We start from the raw sequence: 27,783 nt of genomic DNA, 5'->3' as shown, positions 1-27,783 counted from the left end.
GATGTGCCGTTGCCTCAGCAACCGGAATGTGAGCGAACTGCAGAACACCGGAGCCGAATCGCCGGATGGCCGAGGAGGACGGCGGCATCTGCAGGGCGGCAACGGAGCATGAGCCGGCGGGAAAATGGAAAAATGTCAAGAGAGATTAGAGTGGAGGGGGGGAGGCAGGAGAGAGACGGAGACTGCAAAGCATTCTGGAAAGGTGTGTGTATGTGTGTATGTGTGTGTGTGTGTGGAGAAGACAGCTTTGCATGTGTAGTGAGAGGGATTTGTAGATGTGTGTTTTCATGCCTCACTGACTCACAGCTCCACCACCTGCCAGCCTGTTTGCAAACATGTGTGTGTGTGTGTGAGTGTGTGCTCATGCATGTTCATAACACTGCTGGTTACAGTGTATGAAGTCATGTCTCTGCAGTTCATTGTTCATCTTTATTCCGCGGAGCAGGACCTCAGAAAGACGCCCATCACCACCATCTCCAGAGCCTCGGGTGTGTGCATCCACAGCCAAACAGTAGACAGAAAATCTACCGTGGATTATAAAGAGTCTTCTCAGACTCCGCTGCTGCTGCTGAAGGTGCAAACCTTCTTCTATCATTTCAAGACCAGATTCTCTCTGGGAAAAGATCCAAGAAGCAATTCAAGAGATTGTTCGCTGTGATTTTGAGTTGAATACTTTTTTATACTTAACATATTGAAAATGCTTTTACCTGAGAAAAAGAAATCACAATTTAAATATAAAATACACATCATAGGCATCAAAGGAAGCTTAAAAACAATTACTTTGCAACAAAAATGGATCCTTCTGACATATAAACACAACTTTGATCTAAATATTTTACTTTAACCTGCTGAACCATAAAGTATTTTATTCGGGTGTATGTCCAAAGCAGGGCGCTTTGTTGAAAAGGCAGCCACTACGATTGGCCACAAGAGCCAATTAGGACACAGGAACACATGCTACAAGGGTTTTGATTATTTGGTTTCTCTTTTTTTACGTTATTTCGATGGACTTGGAGCCACAGTTTTCACAGCAGTGATTGTGGAGCTGAGATATCAAGGTCCCGCCAATAAATACGCTCGAACACGTCTCAGCTGTCAATCATGAGCTATTACCTTATTTATTTGTAATAAAATGACTCCATCTTTGGAAAAAATAAATGTAACTTTTAAGAAAAATTGTGAATTGGGATGATTTGACATCTTATCCATCTTTATATCCGGTCTATATGTGAAACTGCTCTTGTTAGAATGATCTGAGTTGAGGTCAAGATTTGGAACAAGCTGGTAAAGAATCTACGATATGATAAAAATACTGAGAGAATTATGGTTCAGCAGGTTAAAGTAAAGTACTGCTGTTAAATTAGATGAAGATTTAGACACTTTTCTCATCTAATCATGAGACGTGCATCACGAGCAACTTAAGCTCCGCCGGTCGAGCACCACTCAGGTAGAAGTTGCCAGAGCAACACAGGAGCCCAGAGGCTAATCCTGGAAAATCCAGCAGAATCTGAGAGTTTTAAATTAGACGTTCGTGCCTCTGGTTGAATCTGAGCCAAAATTGGCTGTTGAATACACGTCTGCCTATTAAGAGCCAAATGAAAAACGGAGCTGAGACATGAAGAATGAAATACGAGACACAGCCTGACCCGTCTCCTCCAGTTGGTTTTAATGGAAAAGAGAAGCCAGATGGACATGACATGTCAACAGTAATCGTAGGAAAGAAGCTCCGGTGAAACTGAAGATTCCTGGAACAAACCGGGGCAAAGAACACGGTCAAACCTGTGAGAGCTGCAATCGTAGAATTTATTAATTTCTTTGCTCTTAGTGATTTATTATTCATTTAAAAAACACAGGAGACCGCCTTCTCTTCTCAGCCTCATGTTTCCTTCCTGTTATTTCTCCATCTTCCTGCATGACTCTGCCACCCTCCGCTCTGCACCCACCCCACACCTCAGCTCTGAGAAATCTCTGGAAACCCACTCCCTCCATTTCCTACCTGTCACTGGTGATCAGTCTCTGAATCTATCCAATCCACAGATCACACGGGAACTCGCCGTGACTGTTTGATGATGCACACAATAATGCACACATGTCATGCTCCACACGGATGAAGCGTGTTCCTCTATGTTCCCTGTGCCTCTAATTCCAGCTTCTCCGTTCATTAGTGGCTGTTTGTTGGCAGGTTGCTGCCTCTCGGTGGCTGCTGGCGGTGCAGCTCACAGCTGGAGTTTCATTGCTCCGCTGTGTTTTCATAATGGTGGTGGTGGGGAGGGAGGTAATATCCCAGAGCCTCAGGCCATCTGTCTCAGGGACTTTCGCTCCATTTCTCAAGTGAACCCTCCTTCTCTGCTTCCACCTTCACCCGCACATCATCCTTTACTCCGGCTTTTCAAGCTCCTCGCTGGTTTTGCTTTGCTTCTTGGAAAACTCACATCTCTTCCCTTTGCTGCTTCACATGCCTGTTATTTACATGAGCAGAGGTTCGTGTTTAACCAAATGGAGGCCTAGCGATGTTAGATACTGTAATATTCCTGTACAAGAGCGCGACTCAGTGCAGAAGAGGGATCTTTGATGGATGTGACCAACAAAGCTGGAAGTGAAAGAAAGCTTAAGGAGGTTGAGGGAGAGTTTGGACAGAAACATTTAGCCAAAGCTAGACTCTCCTCCACGTGTCTCCAAACGTATCTCATTTCATCGCACATCCATCAGCTCTGTTCACAAACACCAAAAGAAGTTGTTTTTAGTGATTCCTACGATGATAGAAGAGCCTGACTCAAGATATTTCAGGTTCATTATGAAACTGCAGCGGGTCAGTGGACGTTAGCTTTGGTTTGGAAAAGGATGCATTCGCGATCAAACTGCCAAGAGAATGTTTTCAGTCGGAAGTTGCCGATTTCAAAAGAGCCCTCAGATCTGCCGTTTCATCTCTCTCCTATATAACTTCATATTCCCTTTATTGTTCCTGTCGAAGCTGAATCTCCATGTGTTGATCAGGCCAGGAGATCTGTGGGTTGTCATTTGGTGCTAGTTGCACTGTGCACGCCTGAGAAGTGTTCGACTGCAGGTTTCCGGTCCTGCTGTGACTATTTTTCAATGCAGCTGCACTGGGAAATTTCACCCTCACTCTTATCTAGAATTCAAAATGTTTGTGGAACTGTTGCCCTAGTTTGCTGATACGGTTTCATTTCAAAAGCAATTTTTTACTTATATAGGCTTGTTTTTGTAGCTGGAGATCTATAGTTGCATTTCACCAAAAGTGTCACCAAAGTCACCTTTCGGTTTTTATGTTTTGTATGTTATTTAAATGGAAGAATTGTGTATTTGTTGAAATATTGTTGATTTAAGACACCAGATGTGATTGCGCATGAAGTCACATCTGCACCAAATGAATCAGTGTTGTGGATTATGAACGATTATGGGATTATTTGGCCTTTTCAAACCCATAACATTAAGATTGACAGCTCAGACTGACTTCCACTTGTTTGAGAGCGTGTATGGGCGGGACCTCGATAGTATGACTCCACTCGACAGTCACTACTGCTCAGATGTCAAAATAAAAGACAGACGACTTGTATCCAGGATTTTTTTGTTTCATTTTGAAACTTGTCTCTTGCTAAGATGTTGACAGTTGGCAGATGTTAGTCACAGAACACAAGTTTTCACGGCTCTTTCCACCTCTGCAAATCTGTCCTTCGTCAGAGCTGGTGGTCGGAGGCCCAGTCACACCTGCCACACTCTTTCCATTTGGTTCAGCAAAGACGATAAAGAAAGAAGAGATCTGGAGGGAAAGAGGCGGCAAAAAAAAAAAAACTGAGGCTGAAAACAAAAGAGGAAATTGAATTAAGCAAAACTTGAGGCGAGAAATGGAGAAACAAAGTGAGTGACGTTGCGGAATCAATAGGTGGGAGGAAAGATTGAAACAAAAAAAATAATGAGGTTGACAGAGACGTGCAGCGGAAAAGTTGATACAGAACAAAAACACATCACATATTTTCAGAATTGCACATTTTTCACATTTTCATCAATGAACTTCTTTAAAAAGGAGGGAAAGCAGAAGTGGCAGACTGAATAAAACATGAAGACAGATACAGATAATCTCTCTGAAAATCTTTTATACTTTTAGAGTCGCTGTTTTCAGCTTTTATCTTATCCAGATAGATTTTTTTTCTGCTCTTAGAGATACGAAAATACAGATCAAACTAAGTAAAGTTCCATCATTAAAAGAGTTTTTTTTGCTCTCACGTCCAAACCGTGGAGACGTGAGAGAGTCCAAGTAAACAAAGAATCATATTTGCGTCAGTGACAAGTAAGGGAAATTCAAAAATTTGGATCATCAGTTTGGTTGAAATGTACAATTTGTTTTTATGTTGATTAAGTGTAATTTTAAATGATATTTGCACCACTTCTTAAGGGTAAGGTTTAAAAACGTGATGAATTACAGCCAGATTGACTCATGACTGGTCAGGCGAGTGTTCCAGCGAGACCTCGATACAGCAGATTCCGTCCGAATGACTAGTCGTCCATCTTTATTCACAGTCTATGTTACAAATCATGGAAAACCGGCCACAGTCTCCGAGCCTTTGGTCTTATTGTCCATCATATGATATCTTAGAGTTCAGGGTGGAACAGCGGCTGTTAAAGCTTCACAGTTGAGATTGACTGATAAATGACAGGGGAGAACACAGCCTTGTGATTTTACAGATAAATCGACCAACCCAACAATCCATCAAGTTCCTGCTGAATAACAACAACTAATTCTGAGGACGAAATCACTCCATCACTTGAGTTTCTTGCAGGAACTGGAAACTTCAGGTATCAGAATCCCCAACGTTCTTGTTTTTCTCCAGATCTACCTGCCTCTCTCTCCTCCGACCCTCCGACACCTCCTCCCTCACTCTAATCCTCCCTGGCTTCCTCTCTGCCCAGCTGTCCTTTAAGAGGCCCTGTCGATTTAATGTGATGGACAGAGGAGCGCTCCTCTGACAGCTGTTACACTCTGCCTCCAATTGACCTGCTCCTCTGCTACCACAGTTAGTCCTGCTCACGGACAGCTGAGGTCATAAATTTATCGTGCAAGGGACACGAGCAACCACGGGGGAGGAGGATGCGGGAATATCATTCTCTCGTACTCAGAAGAGGCCAGCGCCCTGCATCCTACAGATGCATATTCAATACGTACATGCAGCGGACATGTGAAAGGATCCTGGAGTTGTTAAACACGCAGTCTTGACAAGTGCACCTTTAGCGAGATTAATATCCATAAATCATCACCATGTCTCTTTTAGACGTAGCTGCTGTAGAAAGGAAAACACGTCCAGCCTCTATCAGCCCATAACCTTTTTTTGCCAAATGTGTTTTGATCAAAAGATCTGCAGCTTGGATGATTGTGGACAAGGCTCGGAGAGCAGCTCCGGGTGAACCAGGGAGAGTTGATTGGCACAGCTGAGACTAGTTGGCCAATGAACTCTCCCTGGATTCCGAAGGTGGCTGCAGAGCTGCCACTCGAGTGGAGTTAAATTCATCAAACTTGATTTTTTGGAAAAGAGTGGCAGCCTCAGTGAATTTACTGCTATTTTACCACCATCTCACTATTCCCGCTAAATATTCAGCAGTACAATGAAACACATTCAGCTTTCAACACAAACACATTTTATTATCTCAAGTAGATTTAATTAAGTTTTAATGAAAAGAGAACAAGATGATCTCATGATAAGACCTTTGCTAACTCACACATACTTCAATAAGATTTAACCCTGATATTAATTGACTTTTTCAAGGTGGTTCCCCATCTCCAGAGATTTCATTGAAGAAGCTAATAACTGGTCCCAAAGTATATGTGACGCTTATTTGGTAAAAATCATTTCTATCTGCCCGACAACAAATTTAGGTAAAAGGTTCCAGAGGACAGAAAGTGCAAGTTGCAGTTGGAGCCAAATAGTTGATTGCTAACGCTTTACTTTACTCAGAACAACTGTGATTCACCGATAGAAATATATAAAGATGGAGGACATGAAAAGTGCTATGGTGCTGCAGTTCAGATGAGGCCACATTTATCAGGCTTTTAAGTGTGAATTTAAATCTCTTTCATTTAAAAAATATTATTTTCTAACTATTTATCCTGATTTAATGTAAATTTTGCTTCAGAAATGAAACATCCTAGAACCTTTAATAATTCAGTCACTGTAGTGGAAAGGTTTTCTTACGTGTGTAATTTAAATCAAACCAGAGGTTCTTTGAAACAACGACTATTACTTATTCTGTAACCACAGCATTAAATAGGTTCTGCATCCACTGTGATATCTCCGCCTGCATTCCAACACTCGACCCTCCCTGTTCTCACGCGTGTCACGGCCATTCGTACACATCCACTTTCCATCCACCTAACACAAGGTCGGCCCCACCAGCGGGCGGAACAGTGTCGTCTCTCTGCAAGTATGACGTGGCCTCTGCCTCCGATTCCTGCACCAACATTCGATTGCATTCATGTCTTTGTAAGATTTGCGATCTGGTCCTGAACCCGATCTGTTGGTCGTGATGAGACTCGCCTGCAGATTTGAGTTATTTATTTATTAAGATATGGTGTGGAGCAGGTCTCAGACGTGTCAGCTGTGACCTTCATGCTTTTAGTTTGTTGATGGTTTTTTTTTTTTTTATTTAATGTAAAATAGGAAAAAAATAAGGGAACTAGGAAGAAGGGGAAGTTGGTTTATCTGTCAGTCGTGGCCTTGAAGATGGAGCCACAGCTATTGTGTATAAGTCTGAGTAAACAGAGAGACAGGGGGAGGAGAGAGGAGAGGAGGGAAGAAGACAGATGGAGGGGTGGAGGGAAGGAGGTGGACGGCGAGAGAAGCCTCGGAGGGAGGATGGAGGGTTTGGATAAGGAGAGAGATGTCAGAATGGTTCATTGTGTGCAGACTTCACAGGTACAAGGACACCATCCCCTTCATCACACACACACAACACACAGACACACACAATAACACCAATTTAAAAACACATACAATCTAACTTTTACTTTGTCAATTTCTCAACAAAAGAACCTCAAATGTTTCTGACAAAGTTTTAGTCTTAAGTGCTTCAGTCCAAACAAACATAACATAAATTCACCAATGCATTAATGCATCAGTCTGTTTGAGACACGGAGGCGAAGAGAAGGCTCCTTTTCATTTCATAGAACAGCCTCTCATTATATAAAAGAGTCTATAACATCAGTCTTCATCCACACAACTACGCTTTCGTTTTTAAATGCTTCACACGCCGAGCAACTAACGTGCATCGACCCGGGGAGCATTGCAGGAACTGAGACGTTTGGAAACAATGCACGTGAGTTCCCTCGTTGTATTTTCTGTACGCAGAATAATCCATCTATAAAACGTGTTTTTAAAATGAAAACGTAGTCGTATGGATGTAGTCACAGGGAAGAAGAGTGGGCGTCAATGAATATCATCAGTATTCACTATTCAAGAGCTCCTCATCCATGAGGGGCCGGCAGCCGCTTGTCCGACGTGTTTGTCCAATGTGCTTTTTTTTTTTATGTGGAGCTCAGGGACACCAGCTGGTGAGAGGATACAACAGGCAGTGGACAGTCTTAAACCTGCAGGAGACAGAATATGGATAATAATAATTGATCCTATTATCTCATATTTGTGTACAATGTTAGTGACATTTTATTCCTCCTGTGGTAACTTAATTGAAAAGGGGCTGTGCAAAGACACGGGTGCAGAGATAAAAAGAAATGAGCAGAGAGAGAGAGAGAGAGAGAGAAGGGATGAGATGAAACAACCTCTCTCCTCCACGCTCCAAATAGCGACATTGCTTTTATATAGTCAACCTCTTCAAACCCAGAGGCCACCAGATGCTAATAAGCAAAGTTCAACTTAACCAGGACAGAGCCTCTCCACAGTTTAATCTGTTTTATAGAAGAGTCTATAGAATATCAAACGACTCCACCTCAGTCATACAGTGTTAAATTATACAACATAGAACTAGATTGGCACTGAGGAGAGAGTATAACTACACCGAGGGCTCCGTCTTACAATGTTAAAGAAAGTGATAAACAAATCCTGGATCTGTATCAAAATGTATTTTCTAGTTATTATTCTCTAGTCTTTTCTTTGAAGAGTTCACACACAACAATTGGCAACGACCCATAAGGCTGAAAATCCTGTCGTGTGAGCCAGGCTTTATCAGAGGCAGTTGTTATAACAGCCTTTGTTGGACCGTGACGTCACCGCGTTCACTTGCATTTGTTTGCAGGTGTGTGTGTTTGTGAGGCTTCATTTTCATGACATATTAGACCCAGTCAGATGTGTGCAGAGAAGAAAGTGCAGGAGTTTTGTCGTGAATATCAATGAACCGTGTGAAATCTAAGCAGAGTGCGTGCGTCGCATAAAGAGATGAAGTTAAACACAGAGACAGACTGACCTGGAGGGGTCGTCCTCCTTACTGAAGCTTCCTTTCACCTCGATGCTGTTCATCTTGTTCTCAAACATCCCGTAGCTCAGTGTCACCTGAGAAAACACACAACATTTATCCATACGAGTGTGTGTGTGTGCATTAGCGTGCGTGTTTGTGTTTGTGTGTGCGTGTGTGTGTGTGTGTACCTGCTGTGCGATACTTCTGTGTTTGATGAGCAGCAGGTTTTCCAGGTGGGAGTGGAATAAAGGACAGTGAACCATGGAGATGCCGAGTCTCTTCTCCACGATAAAACCCACCGTGCAGTCATCGGGGAGACGGATGGTCGCTGACGTCTGCTCGAACCGGGAGCCACTGAAATACACATAAACAACACAAAGGTTCATATATCTCAGCTTGTTTTTAAATTTGTTTGAGGGTGAAATGTTTTCAGTAAAACTATCAAACTTCCACAGGGTGATGTTGATGATTTTGCACGTTTTCAGGCCAATGAACTCTTTACTGTGCTTCTGACCTTTTTCAAAGAACAGCAGCAACTTTGATATTGATTCCCGACCTCCTGGCCCTGGGCGGCCATTTGTCTCAGTTTCTTTGAGCGAAGAATAAATATAAACTTGTAGAAGCTGAAACTTACTTTAGATTGGTGATTAATCACTGTGAAGATTTATTCAGCTTAAAAAAACGTTATGCTGCTGCTTCTTTGATGGATAGAGTTCAGTGACCTAGTGATAAAATTCACTCTGAAGAATTTAGAATTAAATGAGACACTTCTGTTGGCTATATTTTCAAAGATGTTAAGTAAATGAAATGTGGTAAATGGGCTTAAACTTAGTTTGAAACTGTTAATTCAATTATTTGTAAGGTGCCAAATCACAACATTAAAATTAACTGTTTCACCTATTCTCTTTATTTACACTCATCTGGACATTCAGCATATATTAAATATATGTATGTGTAGTACTATTGTTAGTAGTAGTAGTAGTAGTATTAATACCTGGCCCATGGAGCCATCTTCTCCGCCAGTCGTCGACTCAGACAGAAACCTGCTCCTCCTGTGGCGAACCAGAATCGAACCTCCCTCTGAGTGATAACACAGATATTAACAATTACATGTAAACACAGAATAACTGGAAACAATATTGATTTTTAGTCTTCAGTCTTTTCGTTTCCTGTCTTCTGCGTTATTTGATTTCCCTTTTCATTCTTCCATTTCCTTCCTGTTCCCTTCCTGTCTTTTAGTTTCCCTCTTCCCTTTTATTTTTTTTCCCATTTCCTGCCTTGTCGTTCGCCCCTCTCACTTTATCATCCCCTCCGCTTGGATTTCTCTTCCTTTTCATTCCTTTATATATCTTTCCTCTCTTTCCTTCCTATTTTTTTTAACAGGTTGTTCCTTTCAGTTTGATTTCCTTCATTTTCATCCTTCAAGTCCTTTTGTTTGTTTTATTGTAAGACTCTGTTCCTTTTCTACCCTTTTCTTCCTCCTCACAAAAGCGACAGGAAATCAAATGAGATCGGCAGCGAAATATTTAAAAAAATGAGACGAGTAGACAAAGACGACTCTGACGTTTTTGTTTTCTCCATCACTCAGACATCCTCGGCAAAGGGTGGAAATGGTAGAATGACAAAAAGAGAGAAGTTGAAGTGAGGGAACAGTCAGAAAATGTGAGTGGAAAAAAGAGGAGAGGAGTTAGGAAGCAAAGATAAATAAAGATCTTTTTTTCAGTGTAAATGGGAGCAATCAGGGAAGAGAATGTGACACGAGGGAGATGAAGAGAGTCGTTTATTCCCAGAAATAAGTGAGAGAGATTGAAGTGTGCAGGGAGGATGGAGCGCTATTCAGAACAGCTTGCTGGAATCCTGGTGCACTTTAACTAAATGGGAGCATTAATCTGACTGGAGAGCATGTGAACAACACACACACACACACACACACGTACACACATACACACATAGTACATGGGAATAGCTGCATGTGTATTTCAAAAACAAACTATCGACCTCCTGCAGTCTGAATCCCTCCTTCCCCAAGCGAGTCTTCCTCGTATGTATGTCTGTGTGTGTGTGTTTGTGTGAGAGAGTGTGTGGGTCTTACCACAAATCAATATCCCAACAAGACACTAATCACTCATTGATCCACTTGGGTCCAAAAATCCTTCCCATGTGAACACACACATCCATCCATCCATCCTTTCATTCATTCCTACATCCATGCATACATTCCTCCATGTTTCCCTGAGTGCATCTCCTCTCCGTCCCGTTCTGCAGGGACGGGAGTAAAAATGGAAAAAGAATGTAAAGTATGGATTTAGCTTTGCAGTGGTTAACCTGGCTGGGCTGCGTTTTGGCAGAAACCCAATAGGAAGGGACCTCAGCTTTAGTTCATTAAGAGCAGCAGAGCATCCAAAAAGAAAGAAGAAGGGAAGGATGGAAGAGACAGAGGGAGAGAAATCAAGACCAAAAAAAACCCCTATATCAAAGTTTATTTGAAATCTAAAACAGCAACGTCTTGAAGTGACCAGGCATCTCCACCAGGGGGACGAGCAATCAACAGTAACATGTATGTTGGATTTATACAGTCCTGAATTGTGGTTGTAGAAATAGTTCACTCTAAGGTTTGAATGGGTTCATGTGGACTTGATGATTTTTAATGAAGCTGTATGTGATTTAAGAGATGGACAATAGGTCAGAATCTAGAATCATCACCTGCCATTATACTCCTCTGCCAACCAGTGCACTTTCAGTCGACATACATTTATTTTCCAGACTCATAAAGTCACTGGTTAATTTTTGAAGAAATTGCTTAAGAGGCTGACTCCAGATATTGTTTTCAAGAGCCTTGAGTCTAACTGAACATTTGGACAAGGTTTAAAGAAATTACCTCCAGGCTTTCTTGAGATATCAAAAGAATGGAACAAAAACAGAATTACTCCGACCACTGGGTGTCATTGTTGCGGAAACCGTAAAAAAAGGGGGATTGACTCGTATGCTTCAACTGTGTGTGAGCCTAAAGAAGGCCGACCAACGTTTCTGACATGACAGAACTTCAACCGACTAATCCGAAGTGTCCAATCGCACAAATCGCTGAAATCCGGGTACCTGTGAGTCCTGTGTCTCAGAAATGGGCCCAAAATTTTCAAGGGTTTTCAACTCTCAGGGTTTTATGACTCTTTTAAAGTTAAACGTTACTGCGGTGGAGATTGTTTCATCTTTGATCATGAGGATGTGTTGTTGGATGCACCTTTGTCGTTCTACTTTAATGTTGGAAACCATGTCAACAGCTTTATTCCAATGACAATAACGTGAAATACTGGACATTTCAGATCCATTTAAAAAGCCGCTACGATCATGGGGTTAATCACATGAGAAAGTTTCAGTTAAACCATTGAAAGGCTGCAGGAAGGACTCTGGTGAGGCTGTGAATTCCCACAATGCAGCATTGGAAAACAGCTGAAGACAAAGACGACGGAAGGATGCAAAGAAAGACGAAGCAAAGGGCAGAGAAAAAATAGCAACGGCAAGTATCAGAGATTGAATGACAGCAATGAGGTCTGCCTAGGTGGGCTGGAAGAAAAAGGTTATCAGCGAAGAGAAAGAGGGAGGGAAGAAGGGATTCAAGATGGAGATAAAAGAGATAAAGAATCTCCGAAGACAGCGCAGCCCGAAAAAATAAATCTGTGCAGTCACATCCAAGACAGTAATGTATCTCAGAGGGTCACCCTGCCTTAAGGAGTTATCGGTCCACGTAAATTAAATTCAGCCGGAGGTTTCAGGGGAGTTATAGAGTGCTGTGGTGTAAATGCTGTTTCAGAGCCTTTTCAGTGTTGCCAAAAAAGAAAACAAGCTCCAAGTGAAACACTGAGGACTCGAATTTCTTCAACATTTGAACTGTTGAATACTATCACAAAAATAGTGTTTGTGATCGTGACTCTGCCCTGCGCAGCTTCAGGCAGAGAAGAGGTTCAATCTGCCAAGAATCCTAAAAGCTCCTACGTGAAATCTACATGCTCATATTGTGCTTTTCAGGTCCCACCCCTTTGCTTTAATATGTCATCTAGCTTTTGTTTTTAGCCAAGTTACGAAAATCCAAAGTCTGTGGCAAAGGGTGTCGATCTCTCCCACAGAAAGCACGAATCCCCAAACGCCTCTTTTGTGTTCCCAGCTTTCTTTTCCGTAAAGCATCAACGTCACTGAAGCTGTTTTCAGACATGAACTGCAGAAAATGTCCACGCAAATTAAAAATATATATGGCCAAGAAACACCATGTTGTGGTACCGTTGCGTTGCCTTCCAGAAGTTCGTGAGCATTGATGGGCTTGTCCAGGCTCGGTTTGCCCACATAGATGTCGCCTTCCTGGGGGAAGGAGGAGAGCAGGGACAGGAGGGCCTCAGGGTTCAAATAGTTATCATCATCCACATGACAAAACCACCTGAATGGACAAGAGGACAGGAAACAACATGGAGTTAAAGTATCATATAACACTGTTTTGGTTTATTAGGTTTTTTTTGTTTCCCCTTCCCAATCAAACTATTGATTTCTGCAAACACTCAAATCAGAAATCCGGAGTTCAGTGCATGTCTGAAAGCAGCGTGAGGGGTTTATCGACTCTAATGCTGCTCTCAGACATGGGACACAGGATTATTTGGCCCAGTAATTTGTTCATAAACCATCCCATGTATCCTCTCGTGTGCAGCAGGCATCGGGAAAAACAGACGTAATAAACAATGAAATTGACTGCTAGTACTCTGAGTGGTTGAGCTGTTTGATTTCCTCTGCCACCTTAATGACTGGACACGATGTAAACTCTTCTTTCCAAACAAAACAGACTCTTGCTACAACATCAGAGTCCAAACGACAAAGCAGCTGGTACCAAAACGAAGCGCTGAGTCTTGTTTCCTCTGCCGTCCCATTGGCCGCACAACAACATCGACGGCTTCCATCCAAACCACACAGCCTCGCTTCCCCCAAATAACAAAGTGGGGCTTGGAACCAAACACTCTCTTTCATTTCCTCTTGTCATCTGAATACCAAGACAGCAGACCCAGCCTGAGTCATACACAAGCTGTTGAGCTATTTTCCACACAACAAAAATATGAGCAAATATAAACAACACAATATGACGGCCTTGAGTGGGGCCATAGTCCGATTTCCCCTCAGTTACGTTAATCCAATCTTAAACAACGTGGACGCAGACGTTAATCCGTCTCACCTCTTGTCTGAGGCCATGAAGCTGTCGTACTCAGCGGACATCTTACAGGACAGAGCCTGCTGGCTGTGATCGGACTGACAGTCTGTCACCACCATGTTATAACCTGGACAGAGAGAGAGATGTGTTTAAAGGTTCAGGGTGTAGAATTTAGTGACATCTAGTGGTGAAGTTACATGTTACAGCTGAGTACCCCTCCCCTCACCCTCCCCTTTCAAACATTAAAAGAAAACCTGCCTTCATAAAAACTCAAAAGGTTAAGTTTGTCCAGTCTGGGCTACTGTAAAAAAACATGGCGGCCTCAGTACAGAGGACCCACTCCTGATTTAAATATAAAGTATTTAAATATAAAGGTTCTAGGATAAAGAAAAACAACAATTGGTAAAATTAAGATGAGTAAAGACAAATGAAAACATCAAAAACCAAATAATTAACATGTTCATTATAATATCTAAAAAAATGAAATGGGTTTATTAGAGTTCATACAATCGGAGAAGGGGGTGAGAGACTAGAAAGAGAGAGAGAGAGAGAGAGAGAGATGGGAGGTAGTGACAAAATAAAGGGATGAGAAGGCAGGAGAGAGAATGCATTCTCTTATCACCACTGCAATCTGGCCTCAAATTACGTCACCAGCACAAGATGGCTGCTGATATTGAAGCTTTGTTTGTGTACAGTAGGAAGAAGTGGAGACTTGTCGTCCATCTTTATTGAGTCTATGGTCCTGTGCTTGTCAGACTTCCTCACAGAAGCGATAAAATGACAAGGGTCTCTGATCAAGAGATGACTGAAAGTTGTACCGATCCCTCACCAAGACTGAATTAAAGACTATATCTACATACTTTTTAGCGACATCAGCTTGTGTGTAAATTAGATGCCAGACCACTTCGTACCTTCTGAACTTGTGTCCTCGTCCCCTGCGTCTGTGAAAATGAACGTCTAGACAAAAAGAAACAGAAAGAGACACAGCGGCTTTGATTAGGACTCAAGCATCTTCTCCACGTCTGTAACAAACACCTTCATTAAGGAGCCAACACACAAACATTCACACAGGATCAATATCGTTTAAAATAGAGCAAACACAATGTGACAGAAACAACAAGGCTCCCCACTGTGAGCGGAAACAATGAGTCACTGCACACTGATCAATTTGTTTGTGTGGATGGACAGATAGATGGACAGATGGATGGACAGATAGATGAAAGATGAATAGATGGAGGGATGGATGATAGATGATGGAGAGATGATAGATAGATAGTAGTAGATAGTACAATGCTGACCTCTGGTGTTGTGAAATTGTAAAACTACTCAAGACATTAATGTTCACATGTGAATCAGATTAAATAACAGGTTTAATTAGAAATAGGGTAAATATTGATTTTTTTCAAATATATAGATGTTTGTTTCATTTTTAAACATTTATTTACTGTGTTGATATAAATCTATTGAAATATTGAAAAAGTCTGTTTTTCTTTCTTTGACTCAAATGCAAAATGAACCTTCTAAAATTCATCTCTGAATTTCCAGAACCAGCTGGAGTCGCAACCTCATCAGACAGACACTTCATTGATAAAGATTAAAATGCTCAGGGTGACTGAGAGCGAGGAGGTTTGTACCAGGGGGAATTTGAACCAGCAACCCTGGCATTACACATCTCCACAGCTCCGCAGGCTGAACCCGGCGATGCAGCGCTCCACCCTCTGTGCCAGGCCGCTGCTAAATAAACTCAGAGTGGGACAAATCACCCGAAAGATAAGATAAACACAAACCATAACTTGTGTTTGGCTTAACTTCAGAAAAATGTATTGTCATTTCTCCAGAATACTAAAAATGTTCCAGAAAAACATCTTAAAAACATTAAAAATGAGCCGTAAGTGGCTCTAACACACAGTGTTACATCTCACTGATATCAGCTTCATGCAGATTAAAACAAAGTTTGAGGGGACGGAGGATAATCTGTCCGAGCAGGGCTTCGATATTTCATTTTAAAACGAGCTATTCAAAATGATATTTCCACTTGTGAAATGGAGGAAATAATCATATTTAATTTTCATGGTCTCAATGTTACAGTAATATGTTGATTCGGCACTTAAAACTAAATTGAATTGAAAATGACCCTAACCTCCACTTACCTTTTATTTTTTAATCATTAGTTTTTTATTGCCATGCATTTTGTGAAGCACTTTGTAACCTTCTTTATAAGTGCTATACAAATAAAGTTATTTAATTTCTGTGATTCATTAGTTTTATCTCATCCATGTTATTATTTCTCATTCCCATATTCCTTTTTCTTAGTCTCATTTAATCAATCTTTTCTTCTTATATTTCTTTTTTGAAAACATGTCCCCCCCCCCATGAGACTTGTGTCAAAGTATTTGTGTTCACATTAAAGTGACTAATTTCCCTATTACTCTCTCGACTGCATTCTGGAAAAGAAAGGCTGCATCTATTTAAGCACTGTTTTATTGTACCAACCCCATCCATTAATTCTCTCTCTACTCCTCTCTCTCTGTCTCTCCTTCTCAGTGTAACCAAACAACCTTTAAATCTTAGCTTCAGTCATTTTAATACAGATCAAACTCTACCTCCTCCCTCCCTCGCTTGTTCTCCCGAAGGCCCTTTCCCCTCGTCGTTGTCCATCATCCCTCCATCACTGAGGCAGGAGGACGAGATACCTGGATCAATCCGCCGCCGCCGTGACCTACACCCAGAAAATCCCACGAGCAAGAGCCGCCACCACAATTAGTTTCCTCCCCCTCTGGTCATAACTCAAACTAAACTACCTGCAGTGAAATCAGTCAACCCACGCTGTGGAACAAAAATGGCGGACTGGGGGCTTTCAGCGGTTTGTAAGCAGGAGTTTGAGAGGATATTTTACCGAGGTCGAGCAGGGACACATAAATCTCATCTTGTTTTTCACACCGTTAAAGGTACATTAAAGTAAGATTTGTGCTGCCCCACAGCACAAAATGACTGTAATACATCTGGATAAGGTTTTTGATCTATACTTCCTAGTTTCCTTGGCTGTGTGATTGGACTCAGGCTTTCAAATCTGCAATTTGGCCCTTAACTATGTGCTACAGGGGATCTCTGAGGTGTCTTGAGGAAGCACTGCTGAGAGTAATTGAGGGTGGAGAGAAAATCATTTTATTACTGTAGATTTATCTGGCTGCTTCTGGGATTTAACCCATCAGTGACTTTATTTTATTCAACAGCGTATTATCATTATCACCGGCTAAGGTTCTACCAAATATAGGCCACCAGTGTCCAAATTGTCCGACCAAAGCTCTGAGGGAATAGGTCGATATTTTGAGGAAAACGCTTTTGAAAAATCAATTAAACTGTAACATTTGTACTTCAAGAGTCATTTTGAGGGTCGTGGGGGGGGGGGGGGCTGGGGTACAGTGGACAGGTTAACGTAGTAACCTCGAGTATCACTTGACTCTGCACTGTTCTCTCTAGTGGATGTAAGATATTAAAGGATGCATGGAAGTATGTGTTTCGAATATTTTAAAGATTTTTTTACGGGTCCCTGCAGATGATGATCAGAGTTACAGACTCTACTGGGATGGATTTGCTCTAAAGTTTGTTGAGACATTCACGGTTCCAAGATGAGAATCCGAATGATTATGATGATTCTTTAATTTTACCTCTAGCGCTGCCTTTTTGTCAAAACTTCAATTTGTCCAAATCATTATGTACAGATACTATACGAAACTAACGACTGTCCCCATCAGCCTCAGCTGTTTGTATTAACTATTGAGCTAAACACTGGTGGATATAAACCTGCTAAACATCATCATCATCATTTAGCATTGAAATTGATCTCATATTAGCATGGCGACATTAGCATTTCGCTCAAATAATTGCTGTACATGACAGAGTCAACATGGCTGCAAATTATTCTGTCGCGTTAGCGCTGATGATCGTACGTAACCATGAAACTTTTCTGTTGCAACTTCTCAGTTTCCAGCTCGATGCAAAACAGCAGCGGCTGCCAAGCTTGTTAGAAATGACTTTTCACCTTGTAAGACGTACAGTGTGTGTGTGTGTATGTGTGTGAGGTAACACTAGGCTGATTCTGCGCTGCACAATCAGCCTCTCCACTTCCTGTTCTATGACCAGCTTCCGTTTCAGTATTGTTCACGGAGTCGTCACATGGCGGCTGCTTCCCCTCGGCCCAGACAACCTGCCCGCACAGCTTCCTGTGTCTGTGTGTGTTTTTTTTGTGTTGCTTGCATCTTTGTGTGTCCATGTGCTGATGTGTATACATACAGCACACCAGTGGGTCTGTATTTTACATGTACATATAGATTTTCAGCCTCTTGTTAAACACATTAAACAGTCAAAACAAAGATTCAGCAGTCTTGAGTTTCATTTTTGCGATGAGGAAGAAGTAGAAACTAAATTTGGATCATCATCTTCCGTCAGCACCTGTTTGAAAGGTTTGTCTACATGTGACAGAGACGACAAGAAGCTGGAGGAGAGAACATGAGCACTTCACCCAGTTTCATAAACCATCCCATGGAGTGCATTTTTTTGGGCGTTTCACTTTTAACGACAGGACAGTCAACCTGAGAAGGGAGGAGAGAATGGGGACCGACACGCAGCAAAGGGAACCTGTGGTGGCTGCAGGACGAGGTCGAACTAATAAATCCTGCAATAAGTTGGATTCTTCATCGCTCAGGAGTAAAAAGACGCATTTGTCGGGTATATTTGCAGGAGCTTTGTAAACGGGACAGCTCAGTGGTGCTGCTGTAATCTGTATGCTAAGCTAACTATAGCTAACAGGTATCAATCATCTTAAAGCAAACAAGTGTGTTTCCAACAATATTGGATCCATTCTACAATATAACCTAGATATACCAAAATCTAACTAAAACTAAACTTAACAATAAATAATTACACTTTTAAAAATCTACTTCCCCTTATTTCAAAGCCACAAAAAATAGTGTTTAATGTCGAATCTAAGGAAAAAAGCAGAAGTTACAACTGACTAGAAAACACCATTTGTTTCCCACATGACTGTTTTTGTTTCTTTTGCGATTTAATCAGTGAAACAATCGATCAGTGAGGAGGTGAACTCAGGACGAGTCAATTAGAGACCTGCAGCTTGAAAGCAGGAAGGAAGTGAATGTTTTCATTTCATCAACAGAACAAAAGAACATGCGAGTCAGATACTTGATCGTAGAAATATTGAATTGAACTTCGCACTGTGGATATGGACATCATATGAGTTTGCTTTGAGGACATGTGAATGTATGTAACTTTATAAATTGGTGTCTTTTGAATGAGATCGAGACTTTGGTAAAATTCCTTCAATCCACTTTCCAATCTCCTCTATTCATTGTGCTCATTAAACCACATGTTCACTGTTTTAAACCCAGGGGTGTTCTGCTGTTTAAATAATGTAAGAGGTTTTAAATGAAAGTGTCAGAGCAGCTGCAGACACATCAGGGACTCACATGCGTCTTGGTTCTTGAGATCCACGTCTCCAAGAGCAGCGCCAGACGCGTCTTGTGGAACTTGCCGGTGGTTTTCACAGCGATGAAGATGTCCTCCTGCTCCAGTTTTGGCTGAGTGACATGAGCACCCTCAGTGGTCGGGTGTCCAGCTTCTCCGCTGCTGCCGGCCGGCCTATGTGAGCCCTTGGCCGGGGAGGGAGCCTGCTGGATGGCGCGGTGGAGCGCACCGGCTGGCGGATCGTGGACGGCACTGAGTTTGGGAGCGTCGCTGGTGCGTAATTGAAGATCCACGTAGAGGATGACGAAGAAGGTGAAAACCAGGACCGGCAGCCTCCGACGCGTCCATCTCTTGTGCATCGTAGAACAAAAAGTTATTCACTGTAGATTCCACAAAGTATTAAAACCATGTTCTTGGCTGTTGGTGATTTCGATTCCCCATCACCTTCCTGTCCGTGTCCTTCACCAATCAGCTCTTAATTCGCATGATTGTAGACTTTTGATCGGATTCATTTAATCATAAAACTGAGAATTTTCTTCCTCTTTTGAAATCAGCTGCATTGAAACGACTGGTTTTCTTCCGTTCTGTGCGTAAAAGCTGCTGCAGCAGGTACTTGACTTGTCACAGGCGCAGCTCTGCGCACACTGCTTGTCTCTGACGGAATGAAGTGATGAGGCTTCCTGATTTCAAAATAAACCTCAGCCTGTAGAATTTCACTTCCCTTTATAATCAGCCTTTACTGGAGAAAAGGTCTTCAAAACATGCGTCACACCAAATAGGATGAAAATACTCAAATAATACATCAAACAGTTACACAATACAGAGGTTTTCTACTTATTACATGGATAAAGCTTTTCTTGAAACATGTTTTCAAATAGTTGTAGTTTTTATTATTAATAATAAATATTTCTTTTTAGCTCTGTGTTTAAATGTAAATATCTTATAGGGAAGAATGAGGACTTCAGTGTTGCACTTTTTATTTTATTTTGAGAGGGGAACGTTTCCAGTGAACTAAATTTTTTATCGAAGCATGGTCTTCTTCAACAGATGAAGCTGTACTGTTGATGCCCAATGACCCTTTTAAGGATGGATGGATGATGGATGGATGGACGGATGAACATAGGTGCAATCAAAGTGCATTCCTCTGCCAAGCCCCAACAGTCCCCTCATGAAACCACATTGAAATTCACTGGATCCAGATTTTTGTTTTCTCATTCGTATCTGCACCAAATAACACAAATGCATAAATATATCCGCCTCTTACACATGCCTGATTTTTTTCATGAAGATCCATAGATAATTCTCTCTCGTTATCAGTCCAAATGTTGTTGGATTGTCTTGTTCCAAACTAATAAACCAACAAACCAACAGGCAGGGGAGAAAACGTAGCCTCCTTGGCAGAGTTAATCACAGCAAACAACTGAGCACATACAAACACTATCACATATAAAACATTACACAAACTATAAATGTCTCTGTGGGTGTAAATTAACGCGGAGTTTTTCTGAATTTAATGCAAAACTAAGGATCAATACATGATACTTTTGGATAATGGTGCACTCACGCTGTTGTTTTGAAACATTTTAAGAGTCCTGAAGAAATAGCAGTCTGAAGTATAAAGTGTAGACTGAGGTAAAGTAAATAACTGTGAGAAAAAGTCTTGTTTTTCTTCTCATGAATCATCTCGTAACCCATTTTTCTTGAGATGTCTACGGGAGCGAGGTTCTGAAGAACTGGCAAAAATTGTTAGAGTACGAATCAATCACAAACTACACGTCTGACAACTTATCACAGCCGACTGAACCTGGTGCCGTTAGTTCACTCATGGAGAAAAACAACAAACCACAAACACTCCTCCTCCTTCCTCTTTAGAGTTACTGTTACTTTCTGTGTCGCTCGACTGTTCCGAAAAACTCTGCTGCACACGAACTTTCAAAAACTGAGTTTGCAAATTCAAAGTTTCCTCTAAAGCACATTTTAGTTCTGTGTCCTGCTCAGCAACTGAAGTCCACCTGAAATTGATCAGTTCATATAAACTCAACCTCAGAACGTGGAGATTTGAAAGCATGAGGCCAAAGACTAGTTTTTATTTTATTTTAAGTTTAGTTGTAATTACCTTCTTGATGATATAAAACAAGGTGAAATATCATGATCAACGGTTGATACAGACTCGCTATCTGTCAAGCATCAGCGGGGACGTGACGTCAGAAGTGTAAGATGGCTTCACTTTTGTACCCGGGGTCGTTCCACAACATCACCTCATCTCCAGAAGGGAAACAATAATGGTGCGTCAGAAAAACTCTCAGGGAGGGACCGTGAAATGTTCCTCAGCTGCTCGACTCTTTAAAAGCTGCAGGTCCCTCTGAGTCGTTCTGCTTCGTCCAATACTGCATCCACTGTCTACTGTTTCCTGTGCCGCTGTCTCCAGAGACCGTCTCCACAGAGAGAAAGAGCTTGATACAATTAATTCACCTCAGACCCTCATCGCCACCTTTGTTTATTTGTCCTTTCTCAGCGTTCTCGCCTTACATCTATCCCTCCATCCCTCCCCTCCTTTCTCTGGGTCTCCTCGCTCTCTCTCTTCCACTGACCAGCTGCTTTCCTCCCCTCCACCGCTACCTGGCCCTGCAGTCAGGACCAGCCCACTTCCATGCACCCCGCCCCTCACGGTCCCGCAGGTAAACCAGAGACTCCCGGGGCACACCCTGGCTAGGAAAGGCCCAGGATCGCCTTACGGCCTCCCTGAAAAGGGTCCTTTCTCAAACACCAAGTACATCGCAGCCCCACTTCGAACAAAGGGCCCCGGGAGTCGAGGGACCAGACCCCCTTTTAGGGCTTTGTCACTTTTACCTGCTCTGAGTCAGACAGAGACTTGGACGGAGCTCAAGAACTGAGATTAGATAAACATCACAGACACAAACGTGAGGAAGTCGTGAAGGCAAAGGCTGCAGATTTTAACACTGTTTAATCAGCTGCACTTTATAAACCTTAAAAAACTGTAACATGATTCCAACATGGCAAAGATTTCTCTAATGTAGATATGTTTTCATGAAGTTTTTTCTGACATGTTCAGTGGCTTCAATGTATTAAAGTGAGATACAAAGTGTGGAAAGTGTAGGAGACATGGAGCAAATGACGAGTGTGTGATGTGTGTGTGTGTCTGTGAAATATGGCTCGATGGCTCAGTGCTCAATCACAGTGAAGCTTAAGTACCTGAAAACCTCAGTCTCAACTCCAGTGTCCTGTCGACCTGATGCTGAAATTCAATTCTCAGACTTGAACGACAGCCTGGGATCAGTTTGCGTAAATTCTCCATTTGCTTACAGATGTTCACAAACAGTGCCAACTGAACATGTTTCAAAAAAAGAATTTAGTTTGTGATCTCAAATTCATAATTAATTATTTTTAAGTATCTTGAAGGTCTAGTGTGTAAGATTCAGGTGAAAGGATCTAATGGCAGAAACTGAATATAAAATAATCCCAGTGATGTTTCCACTAGTGTGTTTCATCTAATTTGTACAAATTGTTGTTTTCTTTACCCTAGAATGGCCCTTTATATTTAAATACTTTTTTTAAATAATTTATATTTACATCAGGAGCGGGTCCTCTCTACGGAGGCTGCCATGTTTTTTTACAGTAGCCCAGATTGGACAAACTATTGATATAAAATGATTCTGTCAAAGCAGTGAGAACAGATTCGGAGGGATATGCAACATGCTGCCACTAGAGTTCAGTGTAACCTTATCCACAAACAGCACTGATCAGTGGCACTGAACTAAATTCAACGTGGTGTAAATCAAATGACTGTGATGAAAATAAACCCAAATCAGACTATTTTCCTGTTTTTATATACAAATTTATTTCAATGTTACATGGAGCTAAATGCTCATTATATAATGAGGGGTCACTCAATCCAAACAATGATCGAAGCAGCTGTTTGGAGCAGAGTCTAATTTAGAGTCTTTGCCCTGAAGGAACCATGAAGAGAAAGAGAAACTGAAAAATAAAAAGACAAATATGATATATCAAATCGAGGTCAGACAATTGAGTATTTAATATGAGCGGTTTTTTTTAATACATTGGTTTAATCCAGAGTTTACAAAGTGATTTAATGAGTTTTATAGAGTTCCCATTTCTATTGAAGCCAATTTCCGCCACTGTGATGAAGAAAATAAAGATCCTGTAGTTCATTATAATGAGCATAACGAGCATCCCCCTCCACTAAGGGAAGAACAGTTCACTTCATGTCATAGTGCTGGATTCCAAGACTCCCCCACAACTCCAGCTTGATCCTGCAGGAACATAGTCTGGTCATCAGCATCAGAGATTTCAGGCTCAGAATCAAGACCAAGAATTGGCTCCTCATCTTCATGCTGTAAATCTGGAATGGTTGGGACCAGGTATAACTAACTCTGGATAAAGAAAATCGAAAGAAAAAGAGAATATTTTCAAATGCACATCAGTCTATTTTGTATAAACTGTTCTATTCCGAGTTTTATTTTGTTGATCTAGCCGTGGTTAGCTAGCTAGAAAAGAATATCTCAACAGCTTACTAGTATTTTACATATTTCTCTTTCTCACTAGTAACTGGATTGTGAAGTAATACTCACATGCATAAATACATACTGTAGTAGTCTTTTTGACCCATCTGTGTAAAAGTGCTGTAGAAATACAAAATTTACAAGATTAAATTTACAAGATTAAAATAATGATCAAAAACTACCTCGAATATTAAATAATGAAAAATATCTATTTCAAAGATACAGCAAAGAAACTCTCAGCCATGCATGAAATTACATAGGAAATGAATACAGGTCATTCTAGAAGGAGTTTGTTTATATCGAGTGTGTCATAGGGTCAAAGTGGTTGTATTGAATTTTATGTGTTTGCAAACAAAATAACTCAAATTAATCCCATTCAAAAAAACATTTAAAAATTTAAAACTCACCTTGAAGTTGAACATCTGAGTGAAGTCAGTGAAAGAAGTAGAAAATTCTGACAATTAAAACTTAGCTCCTTTTCCCAGAGGCTGCTGGGAGCTGATGTGAGGCCTTGAGCTGAGGCCTTTGCAGTTTCCCTCCAAAAGTGACTTCCTGGTTTACTTCCTGATTTACATCATGATTTCATAAAAATTAATCCAGACAAGTTGAATGCATCATAGTGAAATAAATCTTTATGTAAAAGAGAAGAGTCCCCTTCTTCAACAACGCTTGTTCAACCCTCATTGAGTTTAACTCCTCAGTAGTGACATCAGGCTGTCGGCCTCGTCACAGAATATTTGCTTCATGTTACTTCAATGTAAAAGCTTGACCCTTAGTGATTCACACTCTTTTTCGTGTAAAGACACTGCAGAAACTTTTCTTTAACGTTGAATCAACTTCAACCACAAAGAAACTTTTCATGTTGACTTAACAAACAATTCTGTCTGTAAACACAAGAATTACAATATAAAATAATGAGAAAAGACAAAGTCTGAATGACACAGCAAAGAGTCCAGAGATCAACTAACTAACAAGACACTAACACTTTCAGGGAAGAACAAACTCATCAGCTCAAATCATTCAGTTTCTCAGACTTTGAGCAGAGTGAACCCTCTTTAAGACACAAAACAATACAAACACAAACTTTTCCTCCACCAGTGAAACATCTTCTGAAACAAATGTCCAGAAGAACAAGAAGCAAAGAGACTGTTGGACTCACCGGACGTTCACAGGAGAGAAGAGTCTGATCAGCTGTTGGAGACACTGCTGCTGCTGCTGGACCAGCTGCTGTGCGGCCATCTGTCCACAGGGAGGCGCAATCATGACTTCTCTTCCGTATTTAAAGGTGGAAGGGCGGGATCAGTGATTCACACATCAATCAAAAAGTGTTGAAAGGAAAGATTGGATACTTTCTGTCTTTGATATATATTTTTACCATATTTATTATCCATTTTATACTCTCACCTATCTGTGGAATTCAATGGCAACTGATGTGCATTCCACTGTATATATTCTGTTTCAGTTGTATATATAATTTCTATTATATTTCTATACTTCAATGCTCTTATACTGCATGTTTACTCATTTAGTACTTTCACCATCCTTACTATTACTGCACCACAGCAAATCTCCTCACTGTGGGATGAAGAAAGGATGACTTTATCTGTAGTAATTGATGATCGACATCATTGCTGCCAATAAAATCTTGAAGCATAATGTGTGATGAATGTAAAAGGAAGGTGCAAAAGAGCGTGGACTGAAGTTGTATTTGGGAAAAAGACATCATTGAAAAAGACAAAATTTGGACATTTTGAGAAGTCTATCCATCCATCTATCTATCTATCTATCTATCTATCTATCTATCTGACTTTAGTGTTTTGTGGAATTTCAAACATCACGTGTTAAACATGTGAAGAGGAAGGAGTGTGTTTGAATCCACCGTGATCACACTCCGGCCATTTTCCTCTGACGTCTCGCTCAGGGTGTGAAGCTTCAAATGTTACGAACAGAATAATGTTGTACTGCTGTGATCCAGGTTTATAAGTTTTATAAAATAGATGATATATCATCACTTATTCTTCATGAGGATTATTGATTCATTATTGTAATATTAGTTTTGGTAATTCTAGTAACATCATTAGTTTGTTGGCTGCACCTTTAGGAGACTGATGTTAATTATACTTTACTTTTTCTTCACAACATTATTCATATTTATAGTCTTGTTTATTTCATTTGTTGTTCACTTATAACTTCCTCTTTTCTAACTTTGTGATGTACAATTTTGCAACAAAGCACATTTTCTTTCGGGGATCATTAAAAGTGTTTTTTATTCTGTTCACTATTTTTATTTTTACATAAAATGTGACTCATTTGTTCTAATTCACTTTTGATTTAAAACTCTTACTATGTTTTAATGTCACTCACAGTATTAATGGTAGTTTTATTTTCCAGTTTAATTTTAAATCTTTCTTTGATTTGTCTTTTTGATGTCAGTCTTTATTGCATCTTAATGAGACACTGAACTGATGAGATTAAAAACAGCCCAGTTTTTCTCAGATCTATTTCACATGTCTTTCTTGTGTCAGTGGGTCGTTGTGATGTGGACGATACAGGTTTGATATGAACAGAAGACACGAAAGTTGTTTCTCACACTTGGACAAACCCCAGTTTAATCTAAAACCTTTTGAATTTCATGTATGTGGATATAAAGAGGAAGGAAGTCGCTGTTTTTAACAGTTGGTACGTGCACACATAGACATCAAAGGAGGCTTCAGCCCCTGCCCTTTTTCAGGGTGATTTTAAAAAATCAATAATAATTATATTCCTGTTTGCGCACAGCTTCCCTCAAACCAACATATTAAAGTCTATTAAAAACTCTGAACATCAGGTCGGGAGATAAGACTCGTCTCTACCCTCCCGTCTTCCACATCTCCTGCACACAGCTGTGGACATTTCTCGATTCTTAGAAGCATCGAGACTCAGACTCTGAATAATTCTCACACCGCTGCTCCAGGACAGACGTTCATTAAAGGTCCTGTCTGTGTCAGAGTCTCCGTCAGAGTCTGTTTCCTCCTCTGACCTGCACTCACTTCACACTTTAACAAGAAACACCAGCACTGGTCACAAGTTATTAGGACATTTCCTTTGTGTTTGTTTGATTCTCTAGAGTTTATGAGACACACGTTTAAACCTGCTACACAACACGAGATGTGACGCACAATCTGGACGTTAAACTAAGCTACCAGTGCCTCCAATTTACAGCTAATTAGCCCAAAGACAAAAACCAATATAGTTTACTTGTGTCTTGCTAACGTATATATGCATGAGCTACTAGCTAATATAATAATTGAACTAAAACAAATCACCAAAGACGTTCCCCAGTTAATGACTCACATCAAGAAATGTTTAAATATGCAGAGGAGCTTATTTGGTGAATTTAGGAGAAATCTACTGATGCAAACAGACAGAGGGTGAAACTAACACCATCAAAATGTGCTGTTAGTGTTAGTGAGTCTAAAGATAGACTAGAAACTAGTAGCATGGAAAACATGCACATTGTGTCAGTTTCCTTTGTTGCTTCTCTTGTGACAAACCTGGTGAGATCTGTTTTTATCAAGGCCACATCCTTTTCATGCTGAAGTCAGTTTCTTGTTACGAACTCAGTTCTGGAGTCAGACATACTCACCCCATCTGTCTTTTCTCTGTGTCCAAACATGAGTGATTCTGCCGTTTGTCCGTCTTCTTTCTTCTGACACTATCAGATAATCACAGATGATAGATGAAAGAAGTGTGATGTTTGACATGCTCCAACTGAAGCACTGAACCTTCGTGTGATACTGATTGTTTACCTTCAAGATTATTATACACTCTGTTCTACACAGAGCGTAGAGGTAGTGTGCACACGGCCCTCACCTGTCAGGTACAGTTTGTCTCTTTAAACACTTTGGGGGAAAATATGAAACATGACAGATTTATTTCCATTTGTTTGACTTTTAGTTTTCACAATACGCTCAGACCACAAAGTTGATCCAACTTGAAAAAGGCAAGTAAATAAATGAACTTCATATCTACATAACTACTTTAATGTGATATCAGACCAATCAGGAGAATCAGTTCCAGAGCTGAGATGGAGTTCATGTGAATTTTCCAGTCGGGAAATAATTCTTCCGATTATTCCGACTCCAGGTTAACGCACAGTCAGAGCAAAGTGGGAGGCTCCGCCCA

General features: G+C 40.9%; 1 protein-coding gene and 1 long non-coding RNA gene across 2 annotated transcripts; both read right to left on the bottom strand.

Moving 5' to 3' along the window:
- Window positions 1-6,986: 6,986 nt before the first annotated feature.
- Window positions 6,987-19,933, bottom strand: mfng (MFNG O-fucosylpeptide 3-beta-N-acetylglucosaminyltransferase). The gene is made up of 8 exons (XM_020104024.2): window positions 19,081-19,933; window positions 14,509-14,554; window positions 13,622-13,724; window positions 12,688-12,841; window positions 9,410-9,495; window positions 8,604-8,769; window positions 8,425-8,510; window positions 6,987-7,594 (listed from the first exon to the last, which is right to left on the bottom strand). The coding sequence occupies exons 1-8, from the start codon at window positions 19,435-19,437 to the stop codon at window positions 7,543-7,545; spliced, it is 1,050 nt and encodes a 349-aa protein (XP_019959583.2). The 5' UTR covers window positions 19,438-19,933; the 3' UTR covers window positions 6,987-7,542.
- Window positions 19,934-23,105: 3,172 nt separating this feature from the next.
- LOC138411153 (uncharacterized) lies at window positions 23,106-24,961 on the bottom strand. Its single transcript, XR_011243800.1, has 4 exons — window positions 24,779-24,961; window positions 24,027-24,183; window positions 23,689-23,726; window positions 23,106-23,490 (listed from the first exon to the last, which is right to left on the bottom strand). It is a non-coding gene; the product is annotated as an uncharacterized lncRNA (long non-coding RNA).
- Between the last annotated feature and the right edge of the window lie 2,822 nt (window positions 24,962-27,783).

Source organism: Paralichthys olivaceus, chromosome 8, assembly GCF_024713975.1.
Source record: "Paralichthys olivaceus isolate ysfri-2021 chromosome 8, ASM2471397v2, whole genome shotgun sequence".
NCBI lineage: Eukaryota > Metazoa > Chordata > Actinopteri > Pleuronectiformes > Paralichthyidae > Paralichthys > Paralichthys olivaceus.
This window is presented reverse-complemented; position numbering and strand designations above follow the sequence as displayed.

What these genes read in the sequence shown, in the direction of transcription:
- mfng (XM_020104024.2), bottom strand. Translation starts at nt 19,437, where the DNA reads ATGCACAAGAGATGGACGCGTCGGAGGCTGCCGGTCCTGGTTTTCACC. An exon ending in TCTCAAGAACCAAGACGCAT is followed by an intron (nt 14,555 to 19,080) that starts GTGAGTCCCTGA and finishes CTTTTTGTCTAG; the next exon opens with ACGTTCATTTTCACAGACGC. An exon ending in TTCTGGAAGGCAACGCAACG is followed by an intron (nt 9,496 to 12,687) that starts GTACCACAACAT and finishes GTTATCACTCAG; the next exon opens with AGGGAGGTTCGATTCTGGTT.